This window comes from Hakea prostrata, chromosome 2 (assembly GCF_041222555.1).
Source record: "Hakea prostrata isolate BN-2017 chromosome 2, UWA_Hpros_2, whole genome shotgun sequence".
NCBI lineage: Eukaryota > Viridiplantae > Streptophyta > Magnoliopsida > Proteales > Proteaceae > Hakea > Hakea prostrata.
Genome location: NC_142601.1, coordinates 53,349,611 through 53,376,273, shown reverse-complemented (window position 1 = coordinate 53,376,273; position 26,663 = coordinate 53,349,611). Strand labels below are relative to the sequence as shown.

The window sequence follows — 26,663 nt, the reverse complement described above, 5'->3', positions numbered from 1 at the left end:
TTCACATGATTCTAAAGTTGATTAAATTACTCAAATGTAAGACCTTACATGCATATTTATGATAAAATTAAGAATATATTACTTTGACACTTCAAAATGAAGGCCTTAAAATACTGACACCCAACTTTATTTTTGGAAATTGAACACCTAAGTCCGATCGATGTACAATGGTAAAGTTTATTGTACCCATGAAGAGATTGTGGGGGTGAAAAAACCCCATTTATATTTTTTCATTAGACTTACTCTCCAAGAACTTTTGACCAATCTTCTCCTCAAACACTATCTTGTTTTGAAGCTAAGAACTCCATTGTCGAAGCTCAAATCATATCATTAAGCAACCACTAAGAGCGGTGGCAACAACCACCAAAATCGAACACTATCAACTTTTTTAGCAACCGAACACCAACAATTCTTCTTCTTGCCGGTAATAAGCGAACCTGCAAATCTTCAATTGGATTAAACACGGTTGAACCTTGAAGTTCAAATATTTCTATTCCAAGTTTTTGTCTAACGAGGACAAAGAGAGACTAAGGTTAGGGCTTCAAGCAGTTTTAGCCAATTGATGAATTTCTTTCATCTTTTTTCAGCTCTTGTGCTCCCCTAATCACATATCACTAGAATGGTTAGCTTTAAAATTTTAAAATAAAATAAAATGATGGTTTAATGGCATTGAGCAATGGCGTGGACTAATGTGTTCTAGCCAATTCCAACTTTGGGGTGTCTTTACTTATAAAATGCAAGATGAACTGTCAATGTTTTAAACCTCCATTAATTTTAGGGTGCAAAACAATTTGCTTAAAATTAATCTTATTAGTTACATAGTTGGAAAATCAAATTTAACAATTTTTGAATGGTCCCTCTTCAAAACTTGGGAACTAGGCAAGTCAAACTTGACGAGAGAGAATTATGTGAAAAAAATATTCAAGCACATTTTAAACCATAATATTGGAAAATAGAATACTAACTGGTCGAATGGTTCTACACAAACACTCTGACATGTAAAATTACCATCATGCCCCTCCCTCCAAAAAAAAATAATAAAAAAATTGATATACAACCGTGAGGCCCACAATCATTTTCTTACCCGGCAAAAAAGGCCCACAATCATGCATGTGTAAATGAATTGTGTGGGATGTGAAATGAACATGGCAGAATGGAGAAGCAATTGGTCCCCGGCGCGGCTGGATTTTCAGCTAAGCACAGCAAGGCATGAACATATGCTCCTGGCCGGCTAGCTTTTGTCTATCCTCCGAATCTTTTCCTTCTTTATCTTAAATATTAAGTTTCACCACCACTGCAAGTTTGATATTGATGGCCCTAACTTGCCCAAAGCCCGTCCTGAGCACATGTTAGGGTCAAAATATTCTGGCCTTGACTAGGCCAAGGGCAGGTCTAGGATTATTCTTTGGCCCTCTAGGCTTGTCCTAACATGTTCATAATTTTTGGCCTTGACCTTAACCTTGATTTTGGCTCTAATTCTGGCCCTAATCTTAGTCTTAATTTTTTCTCTGATGCTTGATCTCAATGAATTAAGAATATGAATAAGGATATGACCAATCAATACCAGGGCTAAGTATAGGGTTAATTAGGACAAGGGCCAATTAGCGCTAGGGCTTGAGATAGGGCCAATCAAGGCTAGGGCTTGGGACATGGCCAATCAAGGCCAGGGATAAGGCCAATTAGGGTGGGAATGGACTTGGCTTGACCCTATAGCCGCTTAACAACAATAATCCTTGGCCCTGAATTAGGGTCAGACGAGAATGGACTTAGATTAGAATATACAATATTGGGCTTGGGATTGCAAAAGTCCAGCCCAGCCCAGCCGTGTTGCAATCCTACCCACCAGATCTTTTAATGGCCATGTCTCCACTTGACAATTTGTCTTATGGGCTTTAGAATGTAAATCTATATACTCGTGATTCATATGTTTTAAAATATAAATCCACATGCTTGTCACAATCATTAATATTAGAGCACCAAAATAGATGATCTAATGGACTAACACCCCATTTTAAATTTCCCTTTTTCTGTTAAAATAGTTGGTGTTAGAAACGAAAGTTCCAATACACCCTTTCAGAATTAAATGAAAAAGACATTTATAGCCATTCACAGTCTCACATCTTCTTTTTTTTTTTTTTTTTTTTATGAGGTTCATCCTTCAGGGCTAGCTTATGCGCACCACAATTACATCCTCAAGGGAGATTTTATATATATATATATATAACCGGCGAAGGGTGCGAACCCAAGACCTCGCCTAGGAAAATTGGACCTTTAACCGCTCTAGGAAGATTGCAATTAATCTCATCATGCCTTCTGCAAATCTCATCTCTTCCATTCGCTGGGAAGATTTCCATGTTATACCATCCTAAAACACAAAGAAAAACCACGGCCACTGGCTCTTTATCAAACAGTTGAATCCCTTCTCTCTCTTTCTGGGTTCGGGCAGGGGGGCACAGCCCCCCCCGGCCCTGCTTGGGGCCAGATGGCCTCCTTCCTTTTGGGTCCCCGCTAAATTATTTTATTTCTTTATTTTTTGGGGCCCACCCATCATTGGCAATTATGATAAATTATGATATGTTTTTTTCTTAGGTAGTCTCTCACATCTATTGCAATTAATCTCATCATGCAGTTCCACTGTCTGAAATCATCATCTCTTCCATTCGAAGCTGGGAAAGATTTCTGTTAAACATGTTATACCATCCTAAAAGAAAAAAAAAAAAAAAAAAAAACCAACGGCACAAGTAAAGAGCTCCTTATCAAACAAGTTGAATTCCATTACTCATCGCACTCTTTCTTGGGTTCTTCTTCTCAACTCCAGAGGCAGCAGCGGGGGCAGCAGCAGCACTGCCTCCAGAACGGCAGCACCCCTTTTGTCTCAGACAGTAGGAAGAATGCCAAATTTATGCATTCCACACACCACACTCTGAATACAACAATGTCAAAAATTTCGTATGCAAGATCAACTCCAAACTAATTCAGATTTAGACGGAAAGTGGTTCCCACCAATAGTGACTTCGTACAAATAAAATTCAGTCATAAGAGCACTAACAAAAGAATACCTGTTGCATTCAGCAACACCACCACTGCCGCCGCTTTCCACCACATTAACGATCTTCTCCGCCGTGACGGAATCCTCCTTCTCCTCTCTCACTCCCCTTCATGCACTAACAAAGAACTGCAGTTACACAAATTTTTCTTATGCTTTAGACTTTTTGTCTCTATTTTAATCTGGAGAGGAAAACAAAATGAACTTCTCTTCGTCACTTAATTGAAGTTTAATTGTCTTTATTTTATTTGTAAAATAATTAAAAAAATTCTTCAAAAGTAATTTATGAAAAAAGAAAGGTAATTTTCATCTGGACCCCTAAGGTTTGGTCCATGTCACTTTTAGTCCAAAAAATGTTTTCCTTTCCATATGGTTCCCCTAAAGGTTTCTAGAAATGACTAATTAAATACAAATTATAATTTTGATGACCAAAATACCCTTATGGTGCAATGGTCAAGATTGTATCATAAATGCCGTTTTGATTTAACGGTGTACGTTAAAAAGACAAATTATAATTACAATTTTAACCTTTTATTTTATATTCAAGGGTTTTTAGATTTCAAATTTACAAATTTATACCCTTATTGAAACTCAATAAAATCCCATTTCCATTCTGAAAGAAAAGAAGAACTACACTTCCAAGAATATTGAGATCTACAAAATATTAAGATATTTCTTGAAGGTTCACCGCTTATTTCGTCATAAATTTATAATACTTCTTTTTAGGGTCGAGATTTCACATACTTCCTGGTAGCAATTGTGTCTTTACTCTTTGCATGTCTTAAAATAGTATGTGAAATCTCTACCCCAAAAAGAAGTATTGTAAATTTATGACAAATTTTGTTCTCACTGAAAAAACAATGTTTGTCATATGTGATTAGTTTAACAGAATTTATTGAATCTTAAGTAATATTTTTATGAAAAAATAAAAATTATTTAAATATAATTTTAGTGGTCGGAATGTGTTGGAGACAGATGCACAATGTGAACAAGAATAATAACTACATATAAGAATTACGTGGAAAATCCCAAACCGACGGCCCTTATCAAAAGACAACTAGAAAAAATCACTATGTAAAAAGTAGTTGTTTTTTCTGGGTACTTAATAAAAACTTCTATTACTTAGAGAAGCAATTACATAGTTTGGTAAAGTCTACATCAGCAGTAGTATGCTGATATTCTATGGAGGAGATTAATGCAAAATGATTAAACCAAAGTTAGAGTGTTGGTTGGTCAAAGTCCTTTAGGTTAAGGTCTTTAATATTACATATTAATTCTACCAAAATCGGGACATAGTTTATTGGCCATTTGTGTTGGTTTTCTATTAAAAGTATAGCTAGCACATTCTTGTCATTGCACCAAACTTCATCTAGAGTGATGTTCCTTTGTTGTGCTTGTTCTAATCCATCTTTCATTCCAACAAGTAATGCCTTCATTAGCTTTCCTTTCCCTATGCCTCCAGTCTTGACATAGTTTAACCTTCCTTTCAAAAAAAGGCCAACACTCCACCCGACGCTATTTAGTAGTGAATTTTGTACCCCTGCACATATCAAAAAAGACATTTTAGTGGGTTGAGTTATCAATTTACAAAAACAAGTGTTTGGTTAGTTACTTGTTAGAGGAAACTCGCTTTCTGTTGATTCAAAAGAATCTGAATTTGAAAGCTTTAAATCATTTATCCAATTTAAGGTGTTATGTAACACTTTATGGGGGTTGGGAGTTATTTTGTTGAAAACTTTTTTATTTCTTTTTTCCAGACAAAGTAACATGTCATAATAAAGATCGACAACGTCCACTTTTTAGTAGCTCTGTCTATCCCTGGATCTATAATGAAAGAGCTGCAAAAATCTGTAATAGACGAGTGTCTCCAACTTTCAGTTCTTCATCGACCAGCCGCCCAACTGCGATTCTTTTTGCCCAGTCGCACGAAATGAAGACATGCGATAATGATTCAACAGTTTTCCCACACATTTCGCAAGTTGGATCCATCGGCATCCATTTTGCGAGTTCCTTAATTGGTAATCATGCATTTAAGAGATGCCAGAAGAACATCTTAAATTTGGGATGAATGGATAATTTCCAAAAAAAAATCCCACCATCTTTCAAAGTTGTTTGAAGTTTGAAAGTGTCTATTCTGTGAAAGATGTCTCCCAACCAATTTCACAAAGAAGTCTCCATTGCTAGAAATAAGAGATATCCATTCATCAGACTCAATATACAGGTTTATATTAGCAATGCCATAAATTTGAGAGACTTGAGGAAGGGGTAACTCCTCTGCAGTAGGCCTGTGCAACTATTGAGTTTCTTGACCAAATCTCTGTTGAAAAGTTGTTACAATACAATTCTCTCACAATCCACATGCCCAATATATCCAGTTTAGTACAGAATAACTCATACCTCATATTTCTTAAATAATAAAATAAATAAATAAATTTAACTAGAGTCAAATACAATACTTATAACGCGTACTGATTTGGATGTGTAAAACTAAAGGCTTGATATTCTTATATATGGAGTTCATTCTTGTCTTCTTTTCTTACGCTTCTTATGCAATATGGAGGAGAAAGAAGAAGGAAAAAAAAAAACAAAATATCTTCTATTTTTTTAATGAAACTCAACTAGGTGAAGAGATTCTTCCTTCATCCATCTTCTCAAATAATAAAACACTACTAAAAAAGATGATCATGAGTAACAACACAAGCTTTTAGGAAAAGATATGGCAGGTATTGTACAGATAAAAGTTCCACCTAAAGAAAATCCAGTGGTTCTTCTCTTCCCCTTTGGAAAGTTTTACCACATCAAAATTAATGTTCTACAAATACCTGATCACCGATGGAAGAATCACAGATTGAATTTACCGATATGAATGTCTCATTAAAATATTAAATATTACAAACATGAGATATTGGGGCCTGACATACATCTACTTTCTAGATTTCTAATTTGTACTACCTTCGACATATCTTGATCATACGTTGTAGAGCTGCATCTACCAAACCCATAACAAACCTTTTTGAATGTAAGAAGCTCATGTTTCCAGATTATTTTTATTTATAAATCTTAAAATGTATTCGTGTTATAATACTGTCTCTAAATACGATCATTACAAAAAATCTTACCAAAAAAAAAAGATCATTAGAAAATCCATGTATATGGATATGGTTTAAAATGTATTCAGGTTATAGTACTGTCTCTAAATACGATCATTACAAAAAATCTTACCAAAAAAAAAAGATCATTACAAAATCCATGTATATGGATATGGTTAAGTAGTGAACACCTTTTTTCTTTATTTCTTTCTTTCTTTTCTGTCTTCCACTTTGCGTCTTCTTCTCCCTACTTGTTTGGCCATTCTCTCTCATGTCTTCCTAGATCTCTCTGTTTAACGACATAACCAAGTAAGAATCTTCTATGGGTTTTGTCGTGGATTTCAATCCATAAGATAAAACACTCTTCACCTGACTCAAGCGTGCGGTGACTCATTTAACTAGTTTCAAATCTTCAAACCCTTTTTTTGACGTTTTGCACTATTCGTGTTCTTTGATTTTCCTTCTGGAACTCTTCAAGACTTATAGTTCTAGAAGAAAGTAGTAAATAAGTGTGATCGGCAATGCAACTAGCATCCCAAATATAACCCTACAGAAAGAAGCAAGCCAGAAACATTTTAATCAATATAATATAATTGCAATAAAATCAACTAGAAGCTCTTTCAAAGAAATTTTACTCACAAAGTACTGAGAATAGTTGGATGGACGTTATACTCTTTGGCGAACACGAATGGGACTATCCCTTGTGGCAATGCTGCCTGCAACATCCAAATTAATCAAATTTTCTTGCCATGAAAAGAAAACTCGTGACATTTAAATTGAAAACCCAAACCATGAGACGCAGATTTTTATCTTGAGTGGACTTCCATTTCCTTTTAAATGAATGACACATGTTTATGGGTCATATCAAAGGGCTGAAGTTAGATTTAAAAGATAAAATATATATTTTTTAAATTTAATATTAACCCTTTAATGTGACATATGAAGATGTGTTATTTATCCATAAGAAAATAGACGGTCAATTTCTTTGTCAGAAATGAAGGGGATAAAATTATGAGGATTTAGATTGCTAAACTCATTTTCATTTCCGGCCATGGAGAAGAAGGAAGAAGAAAAATACCTGAACAATTGCTACACGGAGGAGGTCACCACGACAACCAACTGCAAAGGATGCTGCGGCCATGACGGCCGGGCCGGCAATGAATCGGAGGACCATTCCGAAAGCTGCAGTCGACTTCCCACAGGCGATTATCTTCGGTTGTAAAGCCATAAAAAGTCCTGAAACAACAACATAATACAACCCAAAATTACATGAGAAAAAAGCCCATCAAAGCCCAAGCCCAAGCCCAAGCCCATTATGGGCAACTGCCCTTGTTTGGGTCGATCCATCCCCAGTTTATAGCTTTAGCTGATACCCTTTGACTCCTCCTACATGGCATTATTTAAAATGGAATCTTCTATCCCATTGGGTAGAAGTCCTGAAACTCACCTAAGCTGAACATAGCCATTCCGAGACCGGCGTCAGAGAGAATGGCGATGGACTTGTCGATAATTTTTGGCATCGTCACATCCCACCTTCAGTCACAATCAGAAAGGAATTCTTCGTAAGAACAAACAGAATCAATATTTCCTCTCGCGTTTGAATTAATTGCTTAAGAAGATTAGTCTCACCTGAAAGAAATGAGAGACCAAACGACGCCAAGGAGGCTGGAATACGAGTTGGGATTGCGAATAAGCTTTCTCCACACCATAATGAGAATCAAACGGGTCACAACATTCGCCGGAAGCATCTGTTTTCCGGCACCGGAATCTCCCGATTCGGTTTCTTTGGAATGCATCTCCACCGTTGAGCTGGTCAGATCAGTTTTCGCATCCTTCTCGTCCCTAGTAGTAGTAGTAGTAGTATTCTCTTCTCTCCCAGAAGAACTGAAATTCTCTACGCCAGATTCCTCAGTACTCTCCGTTATCGCCGTTGCTTATAATAAGAAATTATTTATTATTAAAAAAAATAAAAATTTAATATGAGGAAGAAGAAAAGGAGTTAATTCGTGTGTACCTGTGATTCTCCTGTTTTGAGGGGGATCAGCAACAGGCACTACTAACACCGAGATCTCATTTACGCCATGATCAGAGCGTCGAGATTCTGTCCCACTCAACACGTTGGGCCCACATCTTTCCGACACTGGCGAAGCACTGGAGCTCCATACGAGCATGTCAATCTCCTTCGCATCATCATCATCATCATGGTGGCTCGCTGTTTTGCTCTGTTCTTCTCCTCCTCGCACATTCGTATTAGTTGTTGCAGTTTCTGGATTTGGCGCAGGATAGGATTCACGGCTAGGAGAGCTGATAGCATGCGCTCCGGGTGCAGCACTATTCTTCTCGAAATTTGAAGGTCTGGAATTTCTCGCCATCATGGAATGGAAATCGGAGTCGTTGAAATTGGAATGCCTCGGCGTCGGATTCATGGAGGAATTCAAGCTGTAAATCTCGGCTCCGCTGAGATCGGATCGCCTCGGCGTCGGCGTCAATGCAGACGGCCTTAACGCATTGGATTTCCTTACCGTAACGTGGAGCTTCCCATCTTTGCCGACCTCCGCGTCCGTCTGCAGGAATTCATGACCGTCGAGGGAGACGACGTCGGCGTCGACCTTGAATGACGCGATGGCGGCGGCGGATGTTCCACGGAACTTGTCGGCGATCAGCATCTTTGCTCCGCGGAACTCGAAGAAGAAGATTAGAAGGGTGTACCATACGATACACTGCAACACCACCACCTGAACCATGAGAGTGGCGTAGGATTGGCCGTACATGGCTCCAAGAAGAGGAACTCCGACGATCAGCGTGTTTGGGAGGGTGGAGAGAGAGAAGATTGTAACCACCCAATCCAGGCTTCCGTACCTGGCCAACTTCATCGAGATGCCTACAACCACCAGAATGATTATCTTTTGGAGCGTATCAGCGGCGATGAAGCGGAAGTTCATGGTGTAAGGATTGTTGCTGGAGATGAAGCGAAAGGATAGCAGAGGAACGGCAAAAATGGCCACGAATCTGTTGATGCCGGAGCACTGATCCGGCGTGAAGATCTTCCACCACCGCACAGAACCATAAGCTAAGATCATTGCCACATAAAGCGGAACAATGGCCGTGAACACCGCGTAGAGATCTTTCCCAGTAATCATTTTTCTTTTCCCTTCCTTCCCTTCCCTTACCTTCCTTCCCAGTGGAAAAGAAGCTAATAGAGAAGCGAAGAATGCAGAGCAACTAATCGGAGAAGAAGATAAGGAATTATTAATTAAAAGGGAAGATTGGAAGAAACCGTTTTCTTAACTAACATTGTTTTCTGTTCTATGTTTTCTGGTTTTCTGGTTGGATGAAGAAGGAGATGCATAATGGATAAAAAGAAGAGAAGCTTAAAAGAGGGAGGGATGGGTGATGGGTTCAGTCGTGAAAAAGATAAAAAGAAAATCCAAGTAAGAAAGAGAGAGTGTCAAATAGGAATCCAACAGAATACGGCAACGAAGTGCATGAGTTTAGGATCTCACACCGTCACACGCTTACGAGTGTGAAAATGCCGGCTCAACTTAAATTGACGTGGTAGGTGGAAGTATCAGCGACTCAAGATACGAATACAGCCGTTTCGGCCGGTATCACGATATTTTGCTATTTTGGGACCTTTAATGGTATCAGTTTTCATCTCTCTCTCTCTTTTTTCTTTTTTCGTTTTAAATCCAATTTTTATTTAAAAGGATCGAAAAATTCTTCAAAAATCATATATATATATTTTTGTACAAGTTACTTCAAATTCAAATACAAATTGACGGTATAATAGTAATTCAAATACAAATTGACGGTATAATAGTAAGCGTACATTATTTTATGAAAGCCCATTGTTTTTTCACTCCCGAAGCCAACGGTGCATTTTGTAATGGGCCAATAAACAGTTTTTTGTAGTCTTTGGTTCTTAGAATGCCAAAAAATGCTAGAAAATTTTGGGTTCTTTCATTTTTAGAAAACGAACCGGTTCAATTTTATTGTCTAAGAAGGTTTTTCACAAAACAACTTTGACTTGTTTCATTGTTCTCAAATATAAAAGGCACATCAAAATTATGTCAAAAATGGATATTCAACCCAAAATTCATTCACTGCGATTTCTAAGACTTCCCCCTTTATAAGATTTTTTTTTGAAAATCTCCAACACCTCAAGTGTTCTCAACACAGATTTTACCAAGCGATCGAATTGTACTTAGACCGCCGTTCTTTGATAAAAACACTAAAAAACGACTCTGCAAAGAACGTCATTCTTAGAAAGGATTGTTGCCAAACGTGCCCTAATAATATATTCTCAATTTACATTAAAATACTTTTATCAATTTTTATTTTGTCATATCAAATTTTTTGTTTATTTCAAAATTTATTTTGGATAGAACTTAGAAACCCCATTTTATATTTTTGACCATAAATGAATTCTTATAATCATTAATTTCTTTTAAAAATGCAAAATAAAGTTTATGAATTGATACCATGAAGGGAAGGCTACCACATCAACTTAAAATAAAACCACTTCGTACTTATCATCAAAGGGTTGATTCGTTGATAATGACCAACAAGTCTTAGGCTATTTATTAACTAGATAAGTTCATCTTATATGAAGAGCATTTTGGTCAAGCGTGGAATGTATTGCTGCACAATCCCGTTCGTCCCTTCAGCCGGATGAACCTGCAAGAATGAGCTTGATCGTGGAGGTCGAGTTTTCACCTCCGACGATCTAGTTAGGAATCCCATTGAGGAAGACAAGAAACATCTTACAATCCCCTCAAAACTAAAATCTTACAAGTGCACCTCCATCCTTCGAATTGTTAGTTAGTTGAGTACACCATAGGAAGCGTAAACCCATGACCTTCTCACTAAGAGGTGTTTGTCATTACCAACTTCTATGGTAAGTTAAGGGATTAATTAGAGGTAATTTTTAATTGTAATTATTAGATAATAAAATGCAACATGTCACATCCTAAATAGGAAAGTGAATTACAAAATATGTGAATCTATTGGTTCAACTAATGCATCAGATCATGGAACTCTAGCCCCCTGAATGCAACAACAGCAGACATTTCTGAAGAAACTAATTTTGGAAAAGAGAGTGAAGAAGATCAAATTAAATTTGTTTTTTATTTGCTGGTTGTGAAGAACTGCTAAACAAGAAGGGGAAAAAATCAATCTAAAGTAGTACGTAGGAAAAGACTACGTGAAGTCTAAAAGTTGGTTCCTGTTGTTGAAAAGCTCAAGTGAGGGGAAATAAAAAAGGAGTGATCAGGTTCAAGTCATACACTCTGAGCTAGCTAGCTCCATTTCAATTTATCAGTCCCTACTGCATCTGTTCAAACATAGTTTGTTGATGCTACTGAAACTTTTTCTTTTCAGTAATCAGCGACGACAGAGAGAGAGAGAGAGAGATCTGTATACATAGCTCACTTGATATGTTGAAAACAACAATGAACAGGTTTCCTATTACCAAGTATTAATCTTTGAATCATTAATCTTCTTGATAAGAAGTTTATGGTTCTCATTGAGATTGCTTTTAGAAGTGTTTCTGAGATCGATGGCAACCAGTCTAGCCTTGCCTTCTCAACTGATATTGTTGGTCACCTAACTTGTACTTTTTTGTTTTTGTAAAGAGGATATATCGCTTTAATTATTGGGAGACCAAGCTAGCTAGCAACTCCATAAACCTCCTTATTGATGATATGACTTCTCTATATAAGCATATGATCAAGAGCTTTGCCATAATATGAGACTTACTTGAGTTCAACTTCAGTGCTGTGAATGGTCGAGATCCCGATCTTAACTGTCCATTTCTCAAAAGTATGAAAATCCACTTTTCAGAAAGGGACGGTCGAGATTTGGATCTCAACTGTTTGCTGCAAGTGCTGCGCATTAATTGGGCAGCACCCAAGCAATTTTAGACTGACTTAGTTATGAATGCACAGCAGCCAAGCAATTTCCAACTTACTTAGGTACGTAGGCTATGTAAGGCAAGGTAGTATACCATGTTAATTCCGACATGCACCATGCATATGAAAATTCTTTGTTAACTTAATTTAGTTGAGAATATCTGCACCCCACGATCATTTGAAGTTATGACATATACATTCGACCATTGCTGATCTAACTGGAGGGTAAGACCGTAAAGTTCAATTTTCAATAAAACTTTTTTTTCCTTATTAAACTAATAAAAAAATAAAAAAAAAGTTAGACAAATGGTAATTTAATCCCCAAAAAGTGATGATTGAAAGATGAGAAGACCTTGTAATACAAAATTAGAAAATGATGTATAAGATGAGAAAGTCATTTGGCTTCCCTTTAATTTGCTTTATTAACATCTATTCTAGTCAGTGCTAGCTATATTTAAGGTTTAAAGTATCGGTATAGAGTACTATGTCAGTTTTTTTATTTTAAGAGACATGTCACTCTGTATCGCATATTGTATAACATTAATCAATGCATTTTAGTGTAATTTAATAAAGAGACGCATAAAATACATATCGTATCAATTGTCTCTAATATGGATACGTATCAACTAGTATAGTTTCGTGCCATGGATACTTAAAAAACTTGGCCAAATGATCCAGTTAATTCCATTGGTGTATTAAGGACCATTGAGGCTTTGGGACTTAGGGTTTTTGTGAAATGGAAACATGATGAGTCAAAAGAGATGTGCCCATAGGGTGCCCCAACACCATAACCCAAGGGGTAAGGGGCAAGTACAAAACTCTCCTTCCAATCAAAACTTTCAAACACCCTAAAAGCAAATTTAGCCCCATTTCCTTTCTTTTCCCTTTACAATCCCTAAGCCCACCTGACAAACATTTTTGCTCTTGTCTCATCTTTCTTTAATCTGCACTTCTCAAGTCTATCCATCGTTAATTTAAGCCTCTCTAGCTGTTTTCACCTCCCAGGAAACTAGTTTCGTTTTCTTTATTCCCATTCTCCTTTCCAAGGTGGACAACTTCCAAAGCTAAACCCAATATGTTATGCTTTTGCAACAAAGAGATGTAGATGAACAATTATCTAACTGAAAAAGGATACTAAAGCCATTTGGGTTGCCGCATATCCCTACATTTGAAGATTAATTTGCTTGGAGACTGAAGATAATATATATTTACCTTCACAAGATTCTTATTAATCTACAGGAGTAGTAAGTGAAAGAAATCCAAAATTTGTACAAGGGACCAATTATAACAGAAGAAAAACTGGAAATTAAGGACATTTTGAGAACAATTGCTGTAGTTTCTTGCACCCGACTTGATGCAATCAAAAGTGAGATTATACTTGTTAATCACTTGTTTCTGTAATATTCATTAGACACAGCTAACAAGTTCATGTTGACACAAGTTCCAAAAGTGACATGAAGGTGAGTAAGCTTTTTGAGGGACCAGTTTCAAATGCACAGCAATGCGGGCAGATCATATACTTATTGACACATGGTGGAATTGCTCCGGTAAAGAGACTGGGTCATCCTCAAGCTGTGACCATGGCCATGAGAAGATACAGACAAGGTTGCTTGCAATGAGGAAGAAAATAGGATTCATCTTATACCGAGACCAAGGTTTTCTGCCGTTTGAAGTTGTTATTTCTTAAATTTTGCTCCATTGATGTCTGCAAAAACAAATCCCGCGTTGTGGAATAACATTCTTTTTGAGGTTCTTTATCTATCCTCACATAGGGGTGCAAGTTTGGCCCTGGTGGCCTTGACCCGCCTTAAGCCCGCCCAGAGCCCGAATAGGGCTTGGGCTAAAGATTTTGACCCTAAGGGCAGGTTAGGGCCAAAATATCCTAGCCTTGAACTAGGGCCAAGGGCGGGCCTGGGATTACTCTCTGGCCCGCCCAGCCCATCCTGGCCCGTCGCTGATTTTGGCCTTGATCTTGACCATGTTTTTGACCATGATCTTGGCCCTGATATTGGCCCTAATCTTGGCTTGATCTAGGCCCATGATTTTGGCCTTGATTTGAGTCTAGACCCTCCATCCATATGGAGAGGAATTAATTATAATCCACATAGGTGAATATTTGACACTGTCAAATTTTAAAAACATGATCATGTTTTGTAAAAAAATTAATAAAAATAAATTATATCTTCATTACCAATGTAGTATCCACCTGATTTTGGCCCGACCCTAATTTTGGCTCTAGTTTTAATGTTAATTTGACATTGATCATGTAGTAAATTTTTACCATAATCTTCGCATTAACATTGATATAACTATAATTATCGATTTTGACCTTCAGTCATTTTGATAATATTAGACTATGATTTCACTTTTTATATTATTTTTAAGATAAGTTTTATTTTTTGAAGTAAGTCATTTTTAGTTTCAAAAAATCATTGATTTTTTTTTTGACTAAGGCGAGATAATATATTATAAATAATAAAAGCTAGTATATAGAGAATTCATATCTAACAAATCTACACCCCAACTTCTCATCATGAATATTGACATCTTTCTTTTGCCTCCAATGTGATATTTTAGAGAAAAAAACAAAAAATCTTATTCAGCACAGATAGCTATGTTTGTAACTAAAATTTAATTTTCTTTAACTACGAAAAAAAAATATCAATACTAAATTATCGTTGATTTACTTGTTACCAAAATTTTGAATTTTTTGTTTGTTTTTGGGAATAAGGATATCAAAGGGAGGGGTTTTCAATTTCCATCATCAAAGCAATGAGAGACTTTTAGAGATTAATATAGAATTATGGAGTATGAATTTATTTATGTTTAAAGTAAAACTATCAACTTATTGATTATTTTATCATTTTGTATGAACTTAAATCATTTTATATTTCTATGAATTTTATTTTTAGTTTACTTATGATACTTTTATTTTTTATGAATTTACATTTGTTATTTTAGATCAAAAAATATGTCCAATTAAGGCTAGGGCCAAGATACGGTCAATCAAGGCCAGGGACAAGGCTAATTAGGGTTAGGGCTAATTAGGGCCAATTAGGGCCAACCCATCCCGATCCAGCCCAATTAGGGCCAATTAGGACTAGAATGGGCTTGGCTTGGCCCTGTAGGGCTTAGGGCCAAGGATATAATCATTGGTCCTGAACTAGGGTCAGGTAGGAATGGGTTCATATTATAACATATAGGGCTAGGCTTGGGATTGCAAAAGCCCGGCCCAGTTGCAGCCCTATCCTCACATACCAAAACTGAGAGCATTTTCCAAGAAACAGATAAGCTTTTTTTTTTAATCTTCTTAGGGTGGATGGGTATTATCAAATAATGTAACCAAAAGACGAGAGTTGGGTTTTTCCTTGAACAGACAACTCCATGAACTTGTAGTTTCGAACGGAGTATAATTTGGATCCAGTACGTAGTATCTAGGAAACTTAAAAGAGGAAAAGGGTTTGAAGGAAAATGAAGGGAAGTTCACTCATATGGAACAATGAAGGACGTAGAGAAAAAGGGAAAGAGGTACAGGAAAGACCTCTTTACAAGATAATGACAGAGGAGAAAGTTTAGTGATAGAAGTGGATTTCCATCAACTCAGTAAAGAAACCATATACCTAATTTGAAGACCCCATCCTTAATTAATTAAAGGCAAGTTAGCCTTTTAAAAGGACTTGATCAGTAAGAAACTAAAGCTAGTTTGAGTTGATCAAACTCTATCTCATGTAACTGGATCGATCGATTTTGTAAAGACTCCTGTGTTGTATCAAACACCCTTTATGCAATTTATACATTGCATAAAGGCTCTGGAGAAGATGTACCACTGGGAACTACAGTGGAAGAGACTGACCAACTACAAAGGAGTAGTAAGAAGGTCAAAAGAAGTAGAATAATGCAGGATGGAGGCACTCAGAATGATGAACTGAATGGAGTAATATATGCAACCATGGTGTCGAGAGGACAACAAGGCCATGGCGTCTCTCACGAAGAGACAGAAAACTCCGATGAGGATTTGGACAGCGATGGATTCCTCAGATTGGGATACTGATAGTGATGAGGAAAGTGAGCAGGGGGAGAGTGCTGATCCATTTTGTCCAATTATTTCTCTGTCGAAGAAGGAAAATGTACGATTACGTCGGCCATGGCGACATTCTCTCATCATTAAACTGGTTGGTAAAACGGTGGGATATAATTTCTTATCAAAACGCCTGAAGACTCTGTGGAAACCAAAAGGCACGTTGGATCTTATAGATGTGGGCTATGATTACTATATTGCCAAGATAGGGGCTGTTTAGTCAACGATTTATTTCTATTCCAGGAAGGCGTGAGCAATCTAATGCTCAACGGGATTTGAATGCAGATTTTAATATGGCTAATGAAGATGACACGCTGCTGTTTAGGCAAGAGTTTTAAAAGGTGTCGCAAAGATCAGGAACGGATTCCTTATGTAGTACTTGACAATATTGTTCATGCTAAGGAAAGAATCTTTGGTAATAAAGATGACACGCTGCTGTTTAGGGAGAGGCTATCACTGATTGAGCAGAGCTGATGTGCTTATCAGGCCTTGCATTCTGATTAGTTGGGTCAGGCGTGAGGTTCTGTACCTGACTCGGGCCATGCCATGAGAGTTTCCTTCCATCTCACCCATAGTATTCTTCTCCCCGTTGCTGAAGCCACCTCCTTGGTCTCCTCAGCTGATAGGATAATATTTGCTATCTAAGTCAGACATTCATCTTGAATTGCACCACGTAGTTCAGCATTGAATCTTGCCATAGGACCTTCACTGCATTTTTGTTTTGGGTTACAGCCATGAATATTTGCATGCTCTTGCCAATCTTCAAACCTCTTGGTACACCATATTTCCTCATGCCCTATAAACCCACGGTAAAAACAATAAACAGGTGGTTGTCATATTTTAGTGGAATAATAGAGAAATCTCCTTCCTGTCTATGAACCTTCACTGAAGGCTTCTGATATTTCCTGGTGTCCACCTGGATTCTTGCTCTCACATAATGGACTCTACTACCAAATTGCGTCCCTTCGATTATCATGATACATTTGGCTGGATTTTGAAATGGGGGCAGTGCCTACGTGGCACTGCTCCAAGCAGCGAACAGCTAGATGGAAAGGAGTCATGAAATTTTAAATCCTGACCACACAATATCAACATGTGCAATTTAAAACAACTTAAGTGAACAACTTCGGTTTTTCCACTTAATCCAAACGGTCCAGGCAACTCAAACCAATTCATTTTGAACCAAGACTGAGCACGACCTGACGAATCATAGACGATCCTTTCGTTTGCTTTCACTTCTTGTCTTCTTCGTTTCTCCATTTTCCCTTTTCTTGCTCTGCTTTTTTCTCTCTCTCACGATAGAGAAGACCAAACCCCCAACGTCTCCCAAATTTCTGATGGTATAAATAGGAAATATTTTTTCAAAAGAAAATAAATAGGTCAACAGGGGAGGAGAGAGATAGAGGGATTTTCCGATAATAATTTTATCTTCCATTAATTGTTCCAGCCTTCTGGTGGGAATGAGATGTAGCCATAGTTTACCAGCAGAGGAACGAGCAGAATCCAGCAGGAATGCGACTCGCTTTGAGAAGACTAAAGCTTTCTTAAGAAGAAGGAATTGAATCTTCTTTCATAGTACTCAAGGAATTTGCTGAAGCAAAGGTAAATTAACACAGCAAAGGTGATTCTCAGAATCTTCCCCACAGAAGTGATCTTTCAATCAGAACTTCAATTTACATTGCCAGAATTAGGAAATGACAAAAATCCTACATGATAGCCTCTATTCTTCAGCCAAAAAAAAATCTAGTCTCCTAACCCAGACCATATCAAACTAGAATAATCGATGAGTCACATTTCCACTACATAATACCAAAACCTCCAAACATGAAAACCTCGAAAACTACTGGGTAAAAACCATCCATCCAACCAAAAAACAAGATCAGTTACCATCGAGATTACGCTTTCCATTTCCAGATCATATCAAATCAGAAAGGCATGGTAATTAACAGAGCGGAGAAGAAGAAGCCATGCCTTTTGGTGAAAAAGAAAATGTAAATAAGAGAGTGTAGATTTTGATGGGAAGAAAAAAGACGGAGGACCTCCCTTCGTCTGTGGCCATAGAAGTGAAGAATTAGCAGCAGGCCTTGAAGCTATTCCAGCGGCGTTGGCCATCGTCGGTTCTGCCACAGACTTGACGAGGTACCTCCCAAACCTCCATTAAAGCCCAAACTGGCAACTTTGGCCGCAGCTCTCATGGCTCCTCCACCTTTGATCATCACTACTTCAGAAACTGCCAAGAAGAAGTGAGTAACCTCTAACACCGATTCAGATTTAGGAAAGATTTATAAAATGTATTTCAAACTGTCATCATCTTCATCGATGTTGCAGGCAAAGTCTTTTGCCTGCAATTGATCCAACTTAGAACACAACTCCTTTGAGTTCTCTGTTCTTAGGAGGACCTCAGTCATTTTGGAAAGACACAGGTGGTGAAGGTCCTTATGCTCAGTCTTGGTTCAAAATGAATTGATTTGAGACGCTTGAACCGTTTGGGTTAAGTGAAAAAACCGAAATTGTTCACTTAAGTTGCTTTAAATTGCACATGTTGAAATTGTGTGGTTAGGATTTAAAATTTCATGACTCCTTTCCATCTAGCCGTTCGCTGCTTGGAGCAGTGCCACGTAGGCACTGCCCCCAAGCAAAATCCCATTTGGCTACTCCTAAGCCCTTAATAATCTTCTTCAAAATGATGGAATCCATCAAATCAACCGGACTAGCATGTAACTGAACCCAAAAATCTGTGAAATAGAAATCCCATCTTTGTTCCTTATTCCATGGTTCGAGGATCATAAGGTTTCTAGCAACAGACCACAGCCCCTCAAAGAGCACATTATTCTTATCCATAGCATGGTTGAAATGAAAGAGAAAGGTGCGTTGGTCTATAGGTGTGATGTCTACCTCATGTAGTGAGTTCCAAGCCAATAAGAGTCCTTCATAAACTGCTTGCCTTCTAAAAGGTCTCCCCTCCAAAATGTGACCTGCAAGGTGTTTTCCCACAGTTTAGCCACCTTGACTGTATCAGCATTATCGAGTTACACCTCTCCATCTGAGTCCATTCCATCGTCCTCAGAGGAGATGGAAGTCACTGGAGATGGTCTTCGTGGATGGGTTGTGGTTTAGGGGCTGTGAGAAAGGAACAAGGTCTCCAGGTTTTGTGGTTGAAGGTTCTCCAGTCGAGGAAATGGCCACAAGGTTGAAGTTGAGGAGGAAAATCAGTCACTGTTGAAGAAGAAGAGACACACGCCACGCAGAACGGAAGACACATGCCACTAAGAGCGGAAGAGGTTGCTGCTTTTGCTCAATTACAAGCAAGCGACTTCACCTTAACCATGATCTTACTGAGATGGGCTAAATAGGATCACGTCAAACATTCAATAGAATATTGACTTTGATCATAAAATAGAATAAAAACCTAAAATTGTATGCTTTTACCAATTTTTGCCCTATATTTATTAAAAATATTTTTATTGAGTTGCATGACTGCCTTATATTTGAGGAAAATATAACTGAACCAGTGCAACACTTAATCTTAACTTTTAATTTAGGATTAAAAGATTTTGATCCCAAGTCAGTTGTAGGATAAGAATTTTCAGTCCAAACTTTGTTTAAACTCAAGAAAGGTCAAGAAAGGTTTAGACCAGTAATGTTAAATATGCATCTTTAGTTGAGATTCATCCTGATTAGCTTATGTGCATCTTGACTACATTCTTAGAACAACAATTCTGTAACTATTTAGATATATAATAAAATTTTGCCCCTTATTTAAAAAATATAATAAATTAAATTATTAACTTCATATTATAAGACATTGATTTTTGTTGATCGAACATTTCCTTGAAGTATTGTAAATTTATGACAACTTTTATTCTTATTGAAAAAACAATGTTTGTCATATATGATTAGTTTAACATAATTTATTGAATCTTAAGTAATATACTTATGAAAAAATAAAAATTATTTAAAAATAATTATAGTGGTGGGTGTGTTAGAGACTGATGCACAACGCAAATAAGAACAATAACTACATACAATAATTTAAATTCTCTCACAACCCACATGCCCAATATATCCAATTTAGTACACAACGAGTCACGCCTTACATTTCCTAAACAATAAAAGAAATAAATGAATTTAACTAGAGTCAAATATAATACTTATTACGTGTATTAATTTGAATGCAAAAAAGATTTCATCTTCTTTAATAGGTGAAGCTTTGTGTCTTCGTGATGCTCTTTAGAATGCAATTTGAAGTGGATATAGACGCATCCAGATATGTTCTGATAATCAATCGATTTTCCATTTCTTAAATTGCATCAATTTGTTTTTAAATTGAGATGTTAGTCTTATTTTAGGAGATATTTTAAAATTATGTCAGGATATTGATGTCTGTAATTTTCTTTTTATTTCAAGAGTGTCTAATGCTTTAGCAAACACCTTGGCTAGGAGGGCCCGGTTAGTGCCGAGTTTAACTGTTTGGCCCGTTTCCTCTCCGTAGCTGGTGGATTTCTTACCTCCAGGTTGTTCAAAAAAAAAAAAAAAAGAATGCATCAAATTAAAGACTTGGAACTTCTTATATATGAGATTCATCATTGTTTTCTTTTTTTAACATTTTCGATGTAGTACGGAAGAAGAAAAAGAACTTTCTTATCTTTTATTTTTTAATCAAACTCAACTGGGTAAAGAGATTTTTCTTCCATCCATCTTCTCAAATGATGAAACACTATTAAATAAGATGATCATGAAAAACAACTAAAGCTTTTAGGAGAAGATATGGCAGGTGGAAACGTAAGCTTAAGAATGATAAATCAATGGAGCTTGCTAATAATTTTACGTGTCCAACTGGAATTAGCAAAAGCATATTTAAGTGCTAGATTATCCAGACATCCAAGATTTCACAGATGAAAGATCTACCTAAAGAAAATCCGGTGGTTCTTTCCCTTCCCCTTTGGAAAGTTTTACCACATCAAAATTAATGTTCTACAAATACCTGATCACCAATGGAGGAATCGCGGATTGAATTTTTTTTTTTTTTTGAATCCGAAGAGTTTATATATAGGGTGGAGAAATATTACTAATATAGGTGCCGCCGGATGGATGCGAACCCAGAACCTCCCCTTGAGAAGTTGGGCTTTTAACCAAGATAGTTGAATTTACCAATATGAATTTCTCATTAATTAAAATATTGAAGAATACAAACATGAGATTTTGGGGCCTGTATTACATCAAAACACTCTTCACCTAGTCTCTGCTCCCAATGAATCATCTAATTAGTTTCAAAGCTTCAATCCCTTGTTCTGACTAACTTTTTACACTATTCGTGTTCTTTGATTTTCCTTTTGGAACTCTTCAAGACTTATAGTCCTAGAAGAAAATAGTAAATGAGGGTGATCGGCAATGCAGCTAGCATCCCAAATATAACCCTACAGAAAAAAGTAGAAAGCCAGAAAAGAAACATTGTAATCAATATAATATAATTGCAACAAAATCAACTAGAAGCTCTTAAGCTCTTTCAATGAAATTTTACTCACGCAGTACTGAGAACAGTTGGAAGGACGTTATACTCTTTGGCGAACACAAATGTGATTATCCCTTGTGGCAGTGCTGCCTGCAGCAACATCCAAATTAATAATTTCGAGGATTTGGATCCTCATACTTGTTTTCATTTCCGACCATGAAGAAGAAGAAGAAGAAAAATACCTGAACAATTGCCACACGGAGGATGTCACCACGACAACCAACTGCAAAGGATATCGCGGCCATGACGGCCGGGGCAGCAATGAATCGGATGACCATTCCTAAAGCTGCAGCCGACTTTCTACAGGCGATTATCTTCGGTTGTAAAGCCATAAAAAGTCCTGAAACAACAGCATGATACAATCCAAAATTACGAAGAAAAGCCCATCAAAAGCCCATCAAAAGCCCAAGCTCTTGTTGGCTGATACCCTTTAATTCCTCTCCTGGTTGCCGATTTCAAAGGCTTTGTCGACTAATTTCGTGTTGACCCGGGTCGCACATCCGGCTGTGGTGGGTCAAAGGCTTTGCCCTGACTAATCCCGTGTTGACCCGGGTCGTACACCTGACTGTTGTGGGTGAGTCTCTCAGATATATATATAGCATATATGATGTTCTTGTGGACCATTCAAGAGATAAAGTGTGTAGAAGAAGTCCTTCTGAAACTCACCTAAGCTGAACATAGCCATTCCGAGACTGGCGTCAGCAAGAATGGCGACGGACTTGTAGACAATTTTTGGCATCATTAAATCCCACCTTCAGGCACAATCAAAAAGGAATTCTTCGTAAGAACAAACAGAATTAATATTTCCTCTCGCATTTTAATTAATTAATTAAAAATATTAATCTCGCCTGAAAGCAATGAGAGACCAAACGAGGCCAAGGAGGCTGGAATACGTGTTGGGATTGCAAGAAAGCTTTCTCCACACCATAATGAGAATCAAACGGGTCATGACATTCGCCGAAGGCATCTGTTTTCCGGCACCGGAATCTCCCGATTGCAACTCTTTAGCAGTAGTATCGGAAGAACTGAAATTATCTACACCAGACTCCGTTGTCGCCGGGGGAGGGGGAGAGGGAGGGGAATCAGCATCATGCACCAACACCGAGACCTCCTTTACGCCATGATTGGGATTGGGTCGCGTCGGCGTCGACGCATTGGATTTCCTTATCGTAACGTGGACCTTCCCATCATTGCCGACCTCCGAGTCCGTCTGCAGGAATTCATGGCCGTCGAGGGACACGACGTCGGCGTCGACATCGAATGACGCGATGGCGGCGGCGGATGTTCCACCGAACTGGTCGGCGATCAGCATCTTTGCTCCGCGGAACTCATAGAGGAAGAGTAGGACGGTGTTCCATACGATACACTGCAACACCACCACCTGAACCATGAGAGTAGCGGAGAATTGGCCGTACATGGATCCAACAATAGGAACTCCGACGATCAACGTGTTTGGTACGCTGGAGAGAGAGAATATTGTAATCATCCAATCCAGGCTTCCAGACCTGTACAGCTTCTTCCAAATGACTACAGCCACCAGGATGATTAACTTTTGGAGCGTATCAGCGGCGATGAAGCGGAGGTTCATGCTGTAAGGGTTGTTGCTGGAGACGAAGCGAAAGAATAGCAGAGGAACGGCAAAAAGGGCCACGAATCTGTTGATGCCCGAGCACTGATCCGGCGTGAAGATCTTCCACCACCGCACTGAACCGTAAGCTAAGATCATTGCCACATAAAGCGGAACAATGGCCGTTAACACCGCGTAGAGATCTTTCCAAGTAATCATTTTTTCTATTCTTTCCTTTCCTTTCCTTTCCCTTCCCTTCTCTTTCTTCCCAGTGGAAAAGAAGCTGTTAAACGAAGAATGCAGAGCAACTAATCGGAGAAGAAGATAAGGTATTATTAATTCAAAGGGAAGACTGGAAGATTGAAAGAAACCGTTTTGTTAACCAACATTGTTTTCTGGTTTGTGTTTCCTGGTTTGTGTATGAGTGATGAAGAAAGAAATGCAAAATGGAGAAGAAGAGAAGCTTAAAAGAGGGAGGGAGGGATGGGTTCAGTCGTGGAAAAGAGAAAAAGAAGTAAGAGAGTGTCAAAACCAAAAGAGGTCAAATAGGAATGATCAAAATTAACTACAATCACCAACAAATACGGCAACGAAGGGCTTTGACTGCTTGAGTTTAGGATCCCAGACGCTTACGAGTGTCAAAATGCTCAACTTAAATTTACGTGGAAGTATCAGTGACACATGATACGAATATAGCTGTTTCGGCCGGTACCAAGTTATTTTAGGGCCTAATTCATGGTGTCACTTCTCATCTCTTTTTTCTTCCTTTTTTATTATTTTTCTAAACCAATTTTTATTTAAAAGAACTGAAAATTTCTTTTTTATTTATTTCTTATTTTTGTTCGAATACACTTAAAATTCAAATACAAATTGACCGTATAATAGTAAGCGTACATTATTTTATGAAAGTCTTATTGTTTTTTCATTGTTTTCACTCCCAAATCCAACAGCGCATTCATTTTGTAGTGGTCGGTCAATAAATTGTTTTTATTATTCTTTTATTCTCAAAAGGCCGAAAAAGACAAAAAATTAAGTATTTGGATTCTTTCTTTTTTAAGGAAACAAACCGATCTAATTTTCTTGTCTAAGAAGGCTAACTTTGATTTGTTTCATTGTTCTCAAAAATAAAAAATAATTTTTACTTATTTCACTGTTCTAAAAATAAAAAAAGGTATTTCAAAATTATATAAAAAAAGAATATTCAATTTTAAATTAATTCATATGCAATTTTAACTCTACCCGCCTTCGTAGGAGTTTGTTTGGTTTTTTCTTTTAAATCTCCATCAAGTCAAATATTCACAATACACATTTTACCAAATAGTCAAAATTGTGCTCAGACCACTAATTTCTTTGATAAAAACATTAAAAACTATTCTACAAACAACGAAAAAAAAAAAAATCTTCTGCTGTGCACAGCAGTGCAACACCACAACTTGACATGTGGCATATTCTTAATAAATGGTTCAGATTAGAAGGCTAGGTTTTCAATGAAAGTAACCCATCTTTTAAAAGAAAAAAATCATTTTTTTTACCCGATTCTAAATGTGGTTTTCTGAAGATTTTTCACCCATCGTGTTGTTGCCTTTTCAACTCCATCTTCTTCCCTCTCACTGTTGTTCTTCCATCCATCTTCTTTCCCTCTCCCAGCTGTTCCTCCATGGTGTCTCTTCCACATCTCTAGCTTGCTTACTCATCTCAAGAAAAAGGTCAAGGGCTTCCTTCGCCAAACCAGAGCCAACCCCGAGATCATGGCACTCCATGTCTAGACGTCGTTTCTGTTTCTGTCGAGCATTCTGTCAAATTAGGCCGGCGTAACTTACATTACCACACTTCGAATACATGTCAACAAGAGCTGTACCCACCCGATAATTTATAACAACCCAATCTCTATAGCTTGACAATGTGCCCACTTCCCCAAGTTCAGGTTCCCAAGCTCAGCACAAACAGAGAGCAAGACAACCAAGGAAGCCTCGTCTGGTTTAATCCCATTAAGTCTCATCTCGGCAAAAGGACCATTAGAATCATCAAATTGGGATCAATCAACATAAGCGCAGATAATGGCATTCCAAGAGATGACTTTCTTAGATGCATTCTATCAAACACATAACGTGCATCCGAAATCTCATGACAACAACCATAGAAATGGATTAACGAGTTCTGAACATAGACATCCAAATCAACACCATTCTTGAATACCTCTGCTTGTATTTGCCTCCCCTAGGAAAGAGCCGAGAGACGAGCGCACACCTTAAGAAGAAAGGGGAAGGTAAGTTTATTGGGTCTTCCTCCTCGCTTCCGCATATCAAGGAAAACTGCAATGGCTTCTCTGGGACAGTCTCTTCCGACATAACCCCTAATAACATGGTTCCAGCACGAAGATGGGACAGTATCAGGGAATGAAGGAGAAGTGATCATGTATAATCTAGGCTTCTTGATGGCAACAGTGAACAAAATCGCAGGATTTCACTGATAAGAATTAATCGGAGATAAACCGAGCGGTGCAGAGATGAGAGTTGAAAGGCAACAACACGATGGGAGAAAAATCTTCAGAGAACCACATTTAGAATCGGGTAAAAAAAACGGGTTTTTTCTTTTAAAACGGGTACAAGATGGGCCACTTTTATTTAAAACCCAACCTTCTAATCTGAGCCATTTATTGAGAATATGCCCCACGTGTCAAGTTGTGGTGCTGCACTGCTATGCACAGCAAAGAGATGTTCACAGCAGACGATTTTTTTCCACAAAGAACATTGTTATCAGAAAATACTGTTACCAAATGCACCCTAATAATATGTTCTCAATTTTCATTATAATTTTTTTAGCAATTTTTTATTTTGTCCTATCAAATTTTTTGTTTATTTCAAATTTTATTTTGGACGGAAGTTACCAAACCATTTTATATTTTTGACCATAAGTGAATTCTTATACTCATTAATTTCTTCTAAAATGCAAAATAAAGTATATGAATCGATACCATGAAGGCTTCTACATCAACTTAAAATAAAAACACTTTGTACTTTGATTTCGTTGATAATGACCAACAACTCTTAGACTATTTATTAACTAGATATGTTTATCTTTAAAAGAAGAGCATTTTGTTCAAGTGTGGAATGTATAATCTATTATAACTTTTTACATGAATTTCCTCCAAATCCATCAGAAACACAGTACAATTCCCTCAAAACTAAAATACAGGTGCACCTCCACCCTTCAAATTGTTAGTTAGTGCCTTAGTGGCGTACGCCATAGGAAGCGTGAACCCATGACTTTTTCACTAAGAGGTGTATGTAATTACCAACTTCTATGGTAAGTTAAGGGACTAATTAGAGGTAGTTTCTAATTGTAGTTAGTAAATAATAAAATGCCATATATGTGTCAATGTGTCATAATCCTGACAGAATTGTATGAAAGTGAATTACAAAGGATGTGAATCTATTGGTTCAAGTAATGCATCAGAATCAT

At 37.5% G+C, this 26,663-nt stretch overlaps 2 protein-coding genes and 1 pseudogene across 2 annotated transcripts; all 3 read right to left on the bottom strand.

Annotated features, from left to right (window-relative positions):
- Positions 1–6,615: 6,615 nt before the first annotated feature.
- LOC149024876 (auxin efflux carrier component 3-like) lies at positions 6,616–9,275 on the bottom strand. The gene is made up of 6 exons (XM_089143013.1): positions 8,140–9,275; positions 7,765–8,064; positions 7,583–7,668; positions 7,214–7,371; positions 6,775–6,851; positions 6,616–6,682 (listed from the first exon to the last, which is right to left on the bottom strand). Exons 1-6 carry the CDS (start codon positions 9,273–9,275, stop codon positions 6,616–6,618), a joined length of 1,824 nt encoding a protein of 607 aa, XP_088999139.1.
- A 12,197-nt stretch (positions 9,276–21,472) lies between these two features.
- LOC149024875 (auxin efflux carrier component 4-like) lies at positions 21,473–23,420 on the bottom strand. Its single transcript, XM_089143544.1, has 5 exons — positions 22,483–23,420; positions 22,301–22,386; positions 21,817–21,974; positions 21,648–21,724; positions 21,473–21,539 (listed from the first exon to the last, which is right to left on the bottom strand). The coding sequence occupies exons 1-5, from the start codon at positions 23,418–23,420 to the stop codon at positions 21,473–21,475; spliced, it is 1,326 nt and encodes a 441-aa protein (XP_088999670.1).
- A 1,388-nt stretch (positions 23,421–24,808) lies between these two features.
- On the bottom strand, positions 24,809–25,761 carry LOC149024874 (pentatricopeptide repeat-containing protein At2g36730 pseudogene; annotated as a pseudogene).
- Positions 25,762–26,663: the final 902 nt, after the last annotated feature.